The following is a 13,365-nucleotide window of genomic DNA, read 5'->3' as shown; positions in this document are numbered from 1 at the left end:
CCGGGGGCGGGGGGGGGGAGGTTGTGTGATTACGCACAGCATCCGCCAATCGTTTGTGGTCTGTATATATGGTCACTGACCTACCCTCAATGTCCTCTCGGAAATGCCGAACTGCCTCGTAAATAGCAAAGAGTTCTCGGTCGAAAGTGGACCACTTATGTTGGGAGGCTGCCAACTTCCGCGAGAAGAAACGTAGTGGTTGTGTGGAACCTGCCACCTGCTGCAAGAGCACAGCGCCGATAGCAGCGTCACTTGGGTCAGCTGTGATTGATATTGGGGCGTCAGATACCAGGTGCGCGAGCGTGACAGCATTCGTTAGTGCCGTTTTTAGTGCGTCGAACGCGCGTTGCATGTCGTCGCCCCACGGGACCTTGCGGAGCCCTGAACTATTCTTTCCGATGAGAGCATCAGTCAATGGAGCCTGTAGGGATGCGGCGTGTGGGATGTGCCGCCGGAAAGAATTTATCATTCGTAAAAAACAACGTAGGTCTCGGTAAGTCTCGGGCAGGGGGAGGTCTCGTATAAAGGCGAATCTGTCTGACGTGGGGCGAGTCTCTTCCGTGTAAACAGTATAGCCCAAAAATGTCACACTAGCTGACCGCAACTGAGATTTATCGTCGTTGGTTTGGACTCCATTCTCGGCGAGAATACTAAGAACTGTTGACATGTGCTGTTCGTATTCCTTGAGGGTAGTTAATGAAATGAGGATGTCGTCCAAATACGCGTAACAGTATGGGAGTGAGAAAAGGATGGAGTTGATAAACTGTTGTCAAGTCTGTGCGGCATTTTTGAGGCCGTACGGCATGTAACAGTATTCGTACAGTCCAAAAGACGTGATAATTGCTGTTTTAGGGATGTTGTACTGGTACATGGGGATCTGATGGTATGCTTCTCGGCAATCAAGTATACTGAAAACGCGTGCACCATGGAGTTGTTGGGCGAAAACTTGTATGTTTGGTATAGGGTAGTTGTCTAAAATCGTTCTGGCGTGTAACTGTCGGTAGTCGCCACACAAACGAAATGAACCATCCTTCTTAGGCACTAGATGGATAGGCGAGGACCAGTTGCTGTTGGATGGACGGACAATACCTGAATCTAACAGCTCCTGTACAGCGGTTTTTGCGTGATGCAATTTGCTGGCATTAAGGCTTTGAGCCTTGTTGCGTACTGGGGGGGGCCTTCCGTGGTGCTCAATCGGTGACAGGTACCCTTAGCAGTCGCGCCTATCACCTGCGGGACACCCTGGGGAACCACACTGGGACTAGGTGGGGTAACACGCACTACATTAGAGGTAGGAATGTCACTGACCTGCGGGAAAATGCATCGTTGCAGAGGTATCTGCGCCTCGATGGAGTTCTCGTGGGTGTATCCCCGTGGTGCGGAAGCGTCCCCTGCTGCCTCCCGTGCGCGTAACAGTTTGGCTGACGTGGCGGTGATCAGCTGTTGCAGGCGCGCGTTTTTGGCGCGAGGGTCGGTGATCTCGAGGCACTGGGTTGTCAGGCGCGACTGGGCGGTGGAGAGCTCTGTCATGAGATGGGCGCGTTCGGCTGTTACAGTGGGCAAGGTATCACAGTGTGTGGCAGGGGGCGGGGGGAAGGTGGCGAAAATCCCTGGTATCCTGCTGTTGCCGGAAGCGTGATGCAGGAGGGCTGCTGCCTCGAGGTCTGGCGTAGAGATGGGCAAAACTGTTCTTTTCAGAGATCAGATCAGAACTGTTCATTCCCTGAAATGAACTAGCTCTTTTTCATGACTCACCACTCATTCACAATAGAAAATAAATGGAAGGCACATTGCCTGTTAAACTTGGTTTATTCCAGTACTATACCTGTATTTTGATCTTATTTGATCCTATTTTGAAGTAACATAGATAATGAGTAAGAATTTTGTATTGTTTATTGAAATTTCCACAATATGACAAAGTTTTTGATTATTGATTTATTTTACACTATCGTGGTTTTTTGGGTGATCGGAAAATGTTGTAACTTGAGATTTGTATTAACAATATATTCGGCTATAATGTATTAAAATTTCATTAACCCCGTACAAATACATCGCAAGCCATATATTTTTAAAGTAAACGTTTCCTTCCGAAGACGCCTAAAATCGCAAAATCCGTACCAGAATAAGAAAAAAATACATATAAATTTGACTGTAAGACTAAAGTGCTGCATATAGCCTTACGCAGAATAAAACAAGGAAAATATTGGTGTATCACATTTTACGATACGTTTGTCGGTTTGCTCATAATTAAAGCGTAAATTCGAGTGTCCATAATAAAAATCCTATAGTAAGAGGAGTCGTCAGGAACCTAATCTGATCAGTTTAAACAAATAAAAATAAAATAAAAACAAATGATGTATACATAACATAATAATGTAATATACATAGCGGTATTACTACGAAGAACAATATCCTGTAGAGACGAACTCCGATGCAGAGGCGCTGAGTCAAGCAGGTCGAGCCGCGAGCTGTATTACTGCGTGAGCTAAGACTGCAGAGACCAGAGTGACACCTGAGTTGCTTTGCTCAACGCTCTGGCTAGAGTCGAGAACGGTGGGATGAGCGTTGAGCGGGCGAGTTCCGTGGGTGGGGGGAGCGGTGAGCGGCCACCAGTCACCCGCTCCGAGACAAATTGTCCGTTCTCTTGGGGGCAGGTTGTTGCAAGTAGTTCTTATGTTCTTCGCTAGGAGGCTCTCTGTCCTGTTGCTCGCATCAACTGCCCAGAGGGCAGGACGTGCGACTGAAACGATCGCCGACGGAGTGCAATGCTAAGTTAAGCTGCGCCAGACACTGCACGCGGCAGAGGAAGCACTGCGACGGCATGGCATATGTGAAACACAAGATCCAATGGGGCACTGCACAATGCAGGCAGCCAAGGCAGAAGCAGGGCAGAGGCCGTCGCCGGCTGTGTTGTGTGGCGTGCAGTGTGCTCTGACCAGCAGAGGCCCCGCTGAGCTGCTCAGACTCTCTCTCTCTCTCTCTCTCTCTCTCTCTCTCTCTCTCTCTCTCTCTCTTCTCTCTCTCTCTCTCTCTCTCTCTCTCTCTCTATGCTGTGGGAAACGTTTGGAGCTACCGTTCTATTTTTCTGAATCACTGATTGTTCACTCCTTTGAAAGATTCAACTCTATGAATCAGTTCAGGAGCGGAACCCCATCTCTAGTCTGGCGAGAGCCCGAAGCTATGCAGGAAATCCATACCGATAACGGGGCAGTCGACATCCCCAGTGCAAAATGTCCAGGTGCAGCCTAAATCACGCAAGAGATTTAGTTGGAGTTCGGCTGAACTGTGGACACGGATTGCGGAATTGTTGGCTGCTCGCAGTGGCACGGCGGGCACCAATGTCGAAGATGGGACGCTCGACTTAGTAATGACGCTAGCATCGCCGCCCGTGTCCATGAGGAAATAGTGTGTGCTCATCCTGTCGTGGATGTACAGTCTGCCGGCATGGTGGGCAGCAGGGGTGGTCAGTCGATAATGTTTTTGGCACACTAAACTGCCGGTGCAAGCCGTGGCACCTATTCTGACTCATGCTTCACGTTTGCGTAGTTGCAGGGTGCGTGACAAGAACACGCAGCATCGCCGAACGTGATATGATACCAGCATAGTGGGTAAGCTGGGCGTTGTGCCTGAGCTGGTGAGCCGGCAACGTCATGTGGCGTGTTCTGTTGCACCCGCGTGGAGGTGGGCGGGGCAACCGGTCGAGGAACCGTAACAAGTACGGCCGTCAGGCCACCAGGGGGCTCCATCAGCTGTTGCTGCAAGCTGCGCAACTGGCCTCTGCCGGCCGGCTGGTGAAACGTAGTAGACGTGATGGCAGTGTCGCCAACATTCAGAGTGTCGGAAAAACAGGACATGACCTGGTGATGTTTGATGATGGAAAAAGCCTGGTCTGCCAGTCGTAGTTTTTCCTCCAGAGCAGCATTTTGGTAAGCCAACGGGTGTAGTTGGAGGTTTGGCGGTACTTTCACAAGCCACAACGCCCAGAGTGCGAGATCGGGGAGTTGCTCCTTGCCCACCTAGGCCCTTAAATGGCACCAAAGTTGTGAAGCATATGGTCCCCTATTGGCACTTCGTGAATTATGTAGTGGGTGGCTTCTGCTGGAGTGCGCGATAAGCACTTGATGATGCGAGCTCTTGCGGTGGCATATTTGTGCTGGCTTGGTGGCGAGAGCAATAGGTCACTGACCAGGTCCGGTTCGTCGTGGAGGTGGGTAATTAAACAAATGAAGCATGCGTCATCTCCCCACACTCCGTGAATGTCCATAATATTGTCCACTAACACAAACCATGATATAGCATTGTCCTTCTGTAGTTGTGGCAGCTTCATAAACCGCCCTACAGGTGGCTGCTGTGGCGTTGTGGGAAGATGGCGATGGCGGGGGCAGCAGAGGCCCGGGAAATGGTGTAGGGTCGAGTGTCTGTACTGTAGTGCAACTAGGCCTCTGACCACATGACACACACAGCGCAGGAGCAAAAGCGGGTGTCGCGGCTGCTGCAAACGTGGTCGCATGCTGTTGGTATGTCGGGAACATAGCAGTATGCGCTTCGGGCAAAAGTAACTGGTCGTGTGTCGGGCTGGTATGTAACATATTCACACGGGATGTTGCTGAGCACTGTGGTGAGGGAAGTTCTTGTTTCACCTGTGGTATGAAGTCTGGGAACTGCCATGTGTTTGGATGCACTGCAACATGTGTGGGCCACAGTGCGTGGACTGTAGTAGTGGGGTTATGTTGTGCATAAGGGTTTAACACTGTAGTCAGAGCCGTCGATGGCTCAATTACCGGCAATTTGTCCATGAATGAAATTGTAGGCAAACTCATGGCGAGCTCTGGGTCACAAATCACGTGATGGTTCATCAGTGCATAAAGGTGGCAGGAGGAAAGATGAGAAACGCGCGTACTGTGGTCGTATCGAAAAAGTCCGGCATCACCACTATGGGAATCAGGTTGCTTAGCTGCTGTAATAACCTGAACACCACTTGTATGAAACCTGTATTTATTCTAACTGCACAATTACACATATACACACATAAACAAGCCTCGCGAACTTCACTGGTCGAAACGTAAACACACACTGAACAAAGGCGCGCGCCTAGACCCGCGTACTAAGAATGTGTCAGTGCACAGAGATACCACTCTGCTCTATTCCGGTGGTCGATGACCACCACAGGTAGAATGAGGGACAGGAAAACCAGCTGTCTGGTCACGACATACAGGAATATGGAAAAAGAGCCTGCAGACATAGCAGGTAAGGAGGCAGTTTGGGAATACAGTACCCTGTTCTGCAGGAGGCTCTCATCCTAGTGTTAAATCAGAGAGGTACACAGTTGGGGGGAAAATGAGGAGCTCATAGTAAGGGACAGAAAAACCAACTGTTTGGCCGTGGTGTTCCATCACACTACTCTCTCTGAATGAATGACATCACTTCAACACAAATCTAAATCATCCACTCTTCGGTATATATGCTTTTAAATATTTGTGGTAGGCTTTTTAGTTAATGTATAAATAAAGAAATATATACTTTTTCCGATTTTCCCACATCCTTGAGGATAATCTCATTATAAAGCTGTGGAAGGAGCATTTAAATATTAATTATTTTGTAAGTACATATGCATTTGTTTTTCCGATGTCTTCAACCCTCTTGAGAGTCTCCTTACTGTGATTCTGAGAATTAAACAGTGTGTCTCATCTGAAGGCCACAGTTCATTAATGTACTGCTTCATACTCTGGCAGGAGGAACCCTCAGTGTGCGATGTTTGTGATGTATGAATCCCTGTGTTCCCTGTGTCCACTGAGTGCCTTTTCTATTTTAACTATAGGGCAGAAGCCTAAGCTTTTTGCCAGCAGGTTCCAACTGTTGGTGGCAAACCTCTTTTAGTTACCAATATTTTCTGCTGTGTTACTGTATATCTATCTTTCTCATTTTTTTTGTATGCTTGTAACTAACAAATCTGACAAATCACTTGTTGTTATAGTGTTAGAGGGGGGGGGGGGGGGGGGGGAGAGAGAGAGAGAGAGAGAGAGAGAGAGAGAGAGAGAGAGAGAGAGAGAGAGAGAGAGAGAGAATTTGTAGCAGCCGATAAAATCCTACCATTGTCAACATCAGAAGAGAAATAAAAAGAAACTGAAGAAAATAGGAGAGCCCAAAACAAAAGCTCACTTGAAGTGGTTTTTGCCACAGTAATTCCATAAATGTTCTTGTAGTGCTTTTTTAAATCTAGGCTATGGCATACAAGCCAAAAATCTTCATCTCTGATTATTGAAAGCTATCAAACAAATTTTAAAAGTTGCCTTTATTTTTGTAGGGTAATGTTGATAGCAGTGAAATAGAAATAAAAGCAATTGAAATAATTTCTATAATGCTATCACAAGTTTGATTATTCATGGTCTGTGCTCAATAAATTTTTAGAGGTTTTGGATTTAATTGCTCACTAATAAAATATTGAAGAGAAGACATTCTTAGCCTTACATTTTGTTTACCATTGAAATTTGTAAGTGGTGGTGTTGATCAACTATTTTACAATTGGGTCACGTTTTAGTGGTTCTTCTGTGTTGATTTGTAGAGCCTGGTTTTATTGTGAAATATGCAATTATTAAAGTTATTGCAGCTTGCTTATTCTAATGTAAGACATTATAAAAACTAGAAAGAAACGTTTCACCAAAACTGATTTTGTAACTTACTACTACTGCTACTGCTACTACCACTGCTACTATGACAACCGTATACTTTCATTATTCCTTATGATGCAGAAAACCAGTTCTATGTTTATGTATATTCTTTTACTCCTTTTTATTTCTGTTCAAGCATTTTTTCCATTAACCATGCATTAGTTACCAGTATTTCACTTTTAAAAATGTTTGTTTCCAGAAACATCCAAAGACTTTTTCCCAAGCCAGTCACATGGCTTGTGTTAGGGATGGGTTTCATTCCCAACATACAAATTCTAGCTTTGTGTTAGGTTTATCATGGTCATCTTGCAGTTTTGACTAAAACCTACAAAATTTTATTTGTAAACTGAGCAAGAGGAACTGTTATCTTAACCAGGTTCATTGTTCTGATCAATGACAATCAAGTCTGAAATATGTAACCTTCTCTGCTGAGAATTTCTGAAAACTGAGGGTAAGCCTTTTAATTTATATGGCCTGCATGGAAAATTTAATTGGATTTTGATAGAATGTTTGACCCATTTTAAATCCTCGTTGTTGAAAATCAAAAAATTTAAACAATATGCAATTATAAGCCAAAGCATTATGACTACTGGCCACCACAAGATTGAATGCCATCTGATGGTGGTGTGGGCACACAATGCAGTAAGCAAAATATATATTTGGAGCAATTATGAATGGGGAATCATTTTAGTGACAATTTGGGCCACAAATTTGGAAATCCACTGACATAAGGGACTTTGAGAAAGGGCAGATTGTTATGGCCCACCACTTGGGAACAAGCACCGTGGCAACAGTGATGTTGGTCATCATCTGTGTGTATGCTACTGTAATGATCATCTATGGAATGTGATTGAATGGTGGTGAAGCCACAAGTAGGTGACAAAGTGTTGAATGTACATGCCACATCACAGAACATGGAGGTTGGAGGCTTGCCAGCTGTGTAAAACAAGACAGACAGTTATCTGTGACAGATCTGATGATGCAGGACAATGATGGGGCAGCACAAGTTTTTAAAAGCACACCATTCAGCAAACTTTGTTGAACATGGGAGACTCTGAAGCAGATGACCTCTGCATGTTCCCATGTTGAATCAAAGAAAACGTCAATTATGATTGTAGTGGACATGGGATCTTCAAGATTAGAGTGTGGATTATTTAACACATGTCACTTAGTTGAATGAATCATGTTTCTTGTTACACCAGGCTGATGGTCATGTCCAGATACACACCCATTCAGGGAAATGGCTGCTTGAAACATGAACCATGCCACAAGCACAATCTGGTGGGGGCAGTATTATGCTATGGAAGGCATTCACCTGGGCTTTCATGGGACCTGTGGTACTAATTGCAGGCTCCATGATGGTTGTGGACTATGTGAATGTTTTTATGGATCACCTGTATTGATACATGCTTGACATCTTCTCTGATGGCTATTACATCTTTCAGTAGGATAACTGTCCCTGTCATAAGGTTACAGTGCTTAGTGTATAGTGAACTCACATTGGTGTCTTGGCCATCAAATGGTTCAAATGGCTCTGAGCACTATGGGACTTAACTTCTGTCATCAGTCCCCTAGAACTTAGATCTACGTAAACCTAACTAACCTAAGGACATCACACACATCCATGCCCGAGGCAGGATTCAAACCTGTGACCATAGCAATCACACGGTTCCAGACTGTAGCGCCTAGAACCGCTCGACCACTCCGGCCGACCTTGGCCATCAAATTTGCATGATATGAACCTGATGGAACACATTTGGGACACTACTGGTTGCCAGCTCTGCACCCAAAAGAAGCGATTGGCCCATAATTTACAGGAATTGTGTGACTTGTGTGTAGACATCCGGTGCCACACACCTCAGGAAATTTACCAATAACTTGTTAAATCCATACTAACAGAACTGTTGCTGCATTGCATTTCAGAGATGAACCAACACACTGTTAAGCAGACAAACATAATCCTCTGGCTAATTGGTGTATATTGTAAGTTAAACATTTGCCCCCCACCCCCATACATAATGTGTAATTAATATAGTCAATCTCTTCTGTTATATTATGTTAAATTTTTTTTTCAGGTCATTAAGTCTCTTGTTGGTCTCAAAATTCGTAACAAAAATCTTAAAGTTATCCTGTCTGTGATTGGTATGCCAGGTGGATTTGGAGATATGGTTTCAAAGTCATCATCCAGGAGAATGTAAGTATTGATTTTCACATCAACTGAAAACTTTTCAAAAGGAATATCTTCATTTCTACTTTAACAGATAGTATCTGATGAAATTAATTTTTCTTTTTGTGGCCATAAACTTCATCATTCCTGTGGCCCTTCTGATACAGTTCTCACTATAATATATAATAATTAGTTTGATGTTTTTTCAGTGTAAGTGGTTAAAGTTTTAAAGATGTCTGTTACTCTTTAAGCCATTAGCAGTAGGTTACCAGTACTTATAAAATCAGATACTCCTTTGAAACTTCTGACCATGTGACAGGGTTGCAGATGGTGAGAGTAAAAAAAGCTTTAAAACGTGCAAAGTATACTGTAATCATGAGTTTATCATGTCAAGAACAAACAAACTGAGAAAATATTAGTGTAATATTATAAGTATTATAACTTAAAAACAGTAAATCAGTGTAAAAAGTTTCAAGGTTTCAAGATTAAAGAAAAGAAAAAAATCTAATTTCCAATATAGATGTTTTTATGTTGATACCTAGTGTTTGTTGCCATTTAATCATGTGGTACCTTAACACCAGCAAAATATTTTGCATTTGAAACTGAGAAATCAAGTGTATTTTTACTTGGTTTCTGAATTTAAGATGAAAAGAAAAAGTGCACAGTAAGACAACACACAACTAAATCACTGTAAAATAAATCTTGAAAAAATGCCTAAAGCAGCCACATAAAGATGGATTTTTAAGTACAGAATCAATTATTGTGACTTTCAAATAAAGTTTGTGTACTTTATGTTGTACCCATGAATGGAGGTACAACACCTTACAGAAGGTGCGAGAAATCAACACAGTTTATTCCCTTAAAAATTAAGACAGAAAACAGAATTATTCAAAACCTTTATGACTGGGCCAGCATGCCACTGGTGCGGCGATTAGCAAAGTTCATAGATGACACTGGTGATCAGAGTGCTTAGTAGAAGACATCTCAGAATAGTCTAGTTCCAGACAGAGTTGAAGTCCAGTTGAGGGTGCTCTGAGTGTTGCAGCATCATGGTAACAGCAATAGCATTATCCCCAAGTCAAGACTGCCCAAGTGTGGTAGTGCATGCACTTATGAAGCCCTGGCAGTGAAGGAATATGCCCTCTGATAGTGAGCCCGCAGTGGCATAGCTCAATGTGACTGGATCTATCCTGACGTGCAGCTATATCATGAGCACACACTGGCCAGGTGTTGCTACAATGCCATGGAGGCACCCGTATGCTGTGCGTGAACCGGGAACTGCTGGACAGAGACTGTGTGACAAAGCAGCTGCATTGAAGCATGCACCTTGCTGTAGGCATTGATGATACCACCCTCTTCCCCCCAAAAAATGCCTCACCACGGTGGTTACTGTGACGGGCCACAGTGACGATGGGGGAGTCCGGGCCAGAGGTTGGGTGGTGATGTCAGACCAGAAGCTGGATCTAGACATGGATGACCTGCATTCCAGCATTCGTTGCACGGGCCCCCAGAAGAACCAGAAGATATAGCAGAGGGAATATGTGCCTCCTGCCTGTCCTCATGTGAGCAATCCCCACTATGGCACAGGTTAATCCAGTCCACAGGTGTCTCAGCAGACAATGGTGAAGAGGACAGTGGCCACGGCTGGGAAAACAGGAGGAGCAATGTCCGTGCTGGTGACCCAGATGTGGCAGTGACACAGACTGTGGTGACGGAGACGGCAATGTCAGGGGCTGTGGCGATTGGGGCTGTTGCAGCAGAGGGTGCAGCCCTTGTGGCTGAGGTGACTGAGGCTCTGATGCCTGCAGTTGCAGCAACAGTGATGTGGAAACCCTGCTAGTACCACTGGGCAGCTGGTACAAAACCCACTATGGATAATTGCCAGGTGAGAAACTGTCTGCTTGAACATTCTCTGGAACAGAAAGGACTGTAGCAGGATAATGAATAGTGTGAGTGTGCAGCTGACTCTCGTGTCTGTTATGGTGGTGTCCCAACCCACCCTGAATAACATAGGTCACTCTGCTAATGAGTTTGATTATAATGCCAGTTTCCCACAAATGGCCACTGTTAAAGATCCTGAAATACACCTTAGCATTGGCCTGGAATTTTCAAGGAGATAGAGGAGTGCCTGGGGACCGAGGAGGTTGGAGAAGATGTAGCACAGTCCAGTAAGTACTGCCATGAAGAAATTCAGCCAGTGACTTATCTCTCTGAGGCATCATACATTTGAGGTGTCATACAATATGCTGAGAAGGACAGGGGCAGAGCATTTTTCTTGGAGTGGAACAGCCATAATTTCAACAGCTGCACCTTGAAGGTACACACGAATTGTTGTGCCTCACTGTTAGATTGTGGTGAGATGGGTGTTGATCTCATGTGGGTGATGCAGTTGGCCTTACAGAAAGACATTAATGCTGATGCAGTCAATTTTGGACCATTTTCAGCCACAATAGTTGCTGGTAATCCTTTTTGGTAGAATATTGTTGCTAGAGCTTGAATCGTGCTGGTCAACTTTGTGGAATTCATAGGGACCACAAAAGGAAATTAGCAAATAACACGTACTACGATAAGCCATTGCAAGCTCCCAAATGGCCTTTCGAATTTGATGTGAATTCACCACCAGAGGGCAAGCAGTGGGGGTCAGTCAAAACTGTTGGTAATGATTAGGCAGATTCTCAGCACATTGATTGCAATGCATGATCACGTGTTCAATGGTTTTGTCCATCCCCAGCCATGTACAATACCACCTGGCCAATTGCTTCATACAGATAATGCCCCAGTGTCTTTTACAAAGTAAGTAACACCTGCTGCAGCAGTGATGCTGGGATCAGCTCATGCGTCTATTCACTTGGTGTGTTTAAGAGCACAATTCCATTTTGGACCAAAAAAGTGTCCCACTGGCGAAGCCAACACTGAAAAGACTCATTGGGAAACCACTTCCTATCCTCAGGCCAGCCTGACTGAATAAGTCAGGGTGGAGGGTACCATCCTGCTGCGTGGTTGTGGGATTCATTGGTTGTCAGTTAGAGAGGTAAGTACTGTGGCTTATCAATGTGGTCAATGTGAAAGCAAGCATCCTCAGAAGAATCAAATTCCACATCTGATCTGACAGGAAGATGAGATAAAGTATCCACGTTGGCACGGTATGCCATGGTGTTATAGTGAATTTCATACTTATATTTGGCTATAGTAAGCACCCAATGTTGGAGTTTATGCTCCATCTGGACAGGCAGGGGTTTGAGTGGCTGGAATAAACCAGAATAAACTGGTGAGAGGCTTGTGATCTGTTAGCAGAAAAAATTTCCCTACTGATGAAACTTGGAAATGCCATAGATGACTGGAAAGGCCTCTAGTTGACATTAGTTCACTAAGCATTGTTAATCAGTTTCAATGTGAGAGAAATTGGGTGGTCTGTGGCGCCACCTTTGTGGGATGGCACCACACTAATGCCATAGGAGGAGGCACCCAAGACAAGGATAACAGGTTTTGCAGGATCCAAGTGGATCAGGCATCTGTTGCTAAGGAAGACATTTTTAATGTCTAGAAAGTTTTTTCTTGCTGAAGCAACCAGATGAAGGGAACATTTTTCCATCTATGGGCATGTAAAGATGCTGCAATATGAGTAGCATTAGGGATGAAATGCAGATAATATGAGATCTTGCTGAGGACAGCCTGGCATTTGGTGAGAATGTTTTGAGAAGGGAGCTTCCGAATAGTGTCCAAGTATTTGGCGGAAGAGGGAACACCATGTAAGTCAATGACTTGACTGAGGCATTCGATTTTGGTAATAAAAATTTTGCATTTCTTCTGGTTGCATCAGAGTCCTGCAACGATGAGGGTTTGGAAGAGGCATTCCAGGTTCCGGAGGTGCTCCTCTGGAGTACTGCCAGAGATGAAGATGTCGCCCAGATAATTAGTGCAGGAAGGAACCTTAAATGTCAGTTACTCTAGGAACAAGTGGAAGCTGGCCAGAACAGAAGCACTGCCAAAGATTAGATGCTGATATTGGAACAGCCAAATGTGAGTGTTTATGATAAGGAAGGACTTCATCATGTTATCCAGTGGGAAGTGCAGATAGGTTCCTTGAGACTGACCTTCCAGAAGAACACTCCCCCTTGTAATATGTCCATAACTGTTTGGGGTGAGGGAGAAAGTGCAAATCCATGACAGACTGTCAGATGACCGTGAAAACCCCCAGGTTTGCATATCTCTCAACTCTGTTCCAACTTCCTTCTGAGTGACGTAGGGGACATCTTATGCTTTGACAAATCACGGTTGGACAGTATTTTTCAAGGTAATGTGGGCAGAAAAGTCTTTGGACCTACCAAACGAGTCCTCAAAAAGGTGAAGTATCTGTCACAGAGCTTTGTGATTATGTTGTGGGGCCCGTGGGAGTTGATCGTTGCCACATTATCCAAGATTTGGAAGCTGAAGATGTGAAAAGCATTGAGGCTGAAAATGTTAGGACTGCAATAAGAGTGAAGCACTACAACTGGAATTGCCATAATTGTAGATGTGTACTGCATCTGT

At 44.6% G+C, this 13,365-nt stretch overlaps 1 protein-coding gene across 5 annotated transcripts in view; it reads left to right on the top strand.

Annotated features, from left to right (window-relative positions):
• The window catches only part of LOC126469728 (acidic mammalian chitinase-like), a 183,469-nt gene that overhangs the window by 71,714 nt on the left and 98,390 nt on the right, over positions 1–13,365 (top strand). For all 5 annotated transcript variants that reach the window (XM_050096923.1, XM_050096925.1, XM_050096922.1 and 2 more), the window contains one exon: positions 8,744–8,862. In XM_050096923.1, coding sequence (XP_049952880.1) covers positions 8,744–8,862 — 119 coding nt within the window. The remainder of the gene's footprint in view (positions 1–8,743; positions 8,863–13,365) is intronic.

Source organism: Schistocerca serialis, chromosome 3, assembly GCF_023864345.2.
Source record: "Schistocerca serialis cubense isolate TAMUIC-IGC-003099 chromosome 3, iqSchSeri2.2, whole genome shotgun sequence".
NCBI classification, from domain to species: Eukaryota; Metazoa; Arthropoda; class Insecta; order Orthoptera; family Acrididae; genus Schistocerca; species Schistocerca serialis.
Note: the sequence above shows the minus strand (reverse complement) of the source record. Positions and strands in the feature narration are given on the sequence as shown.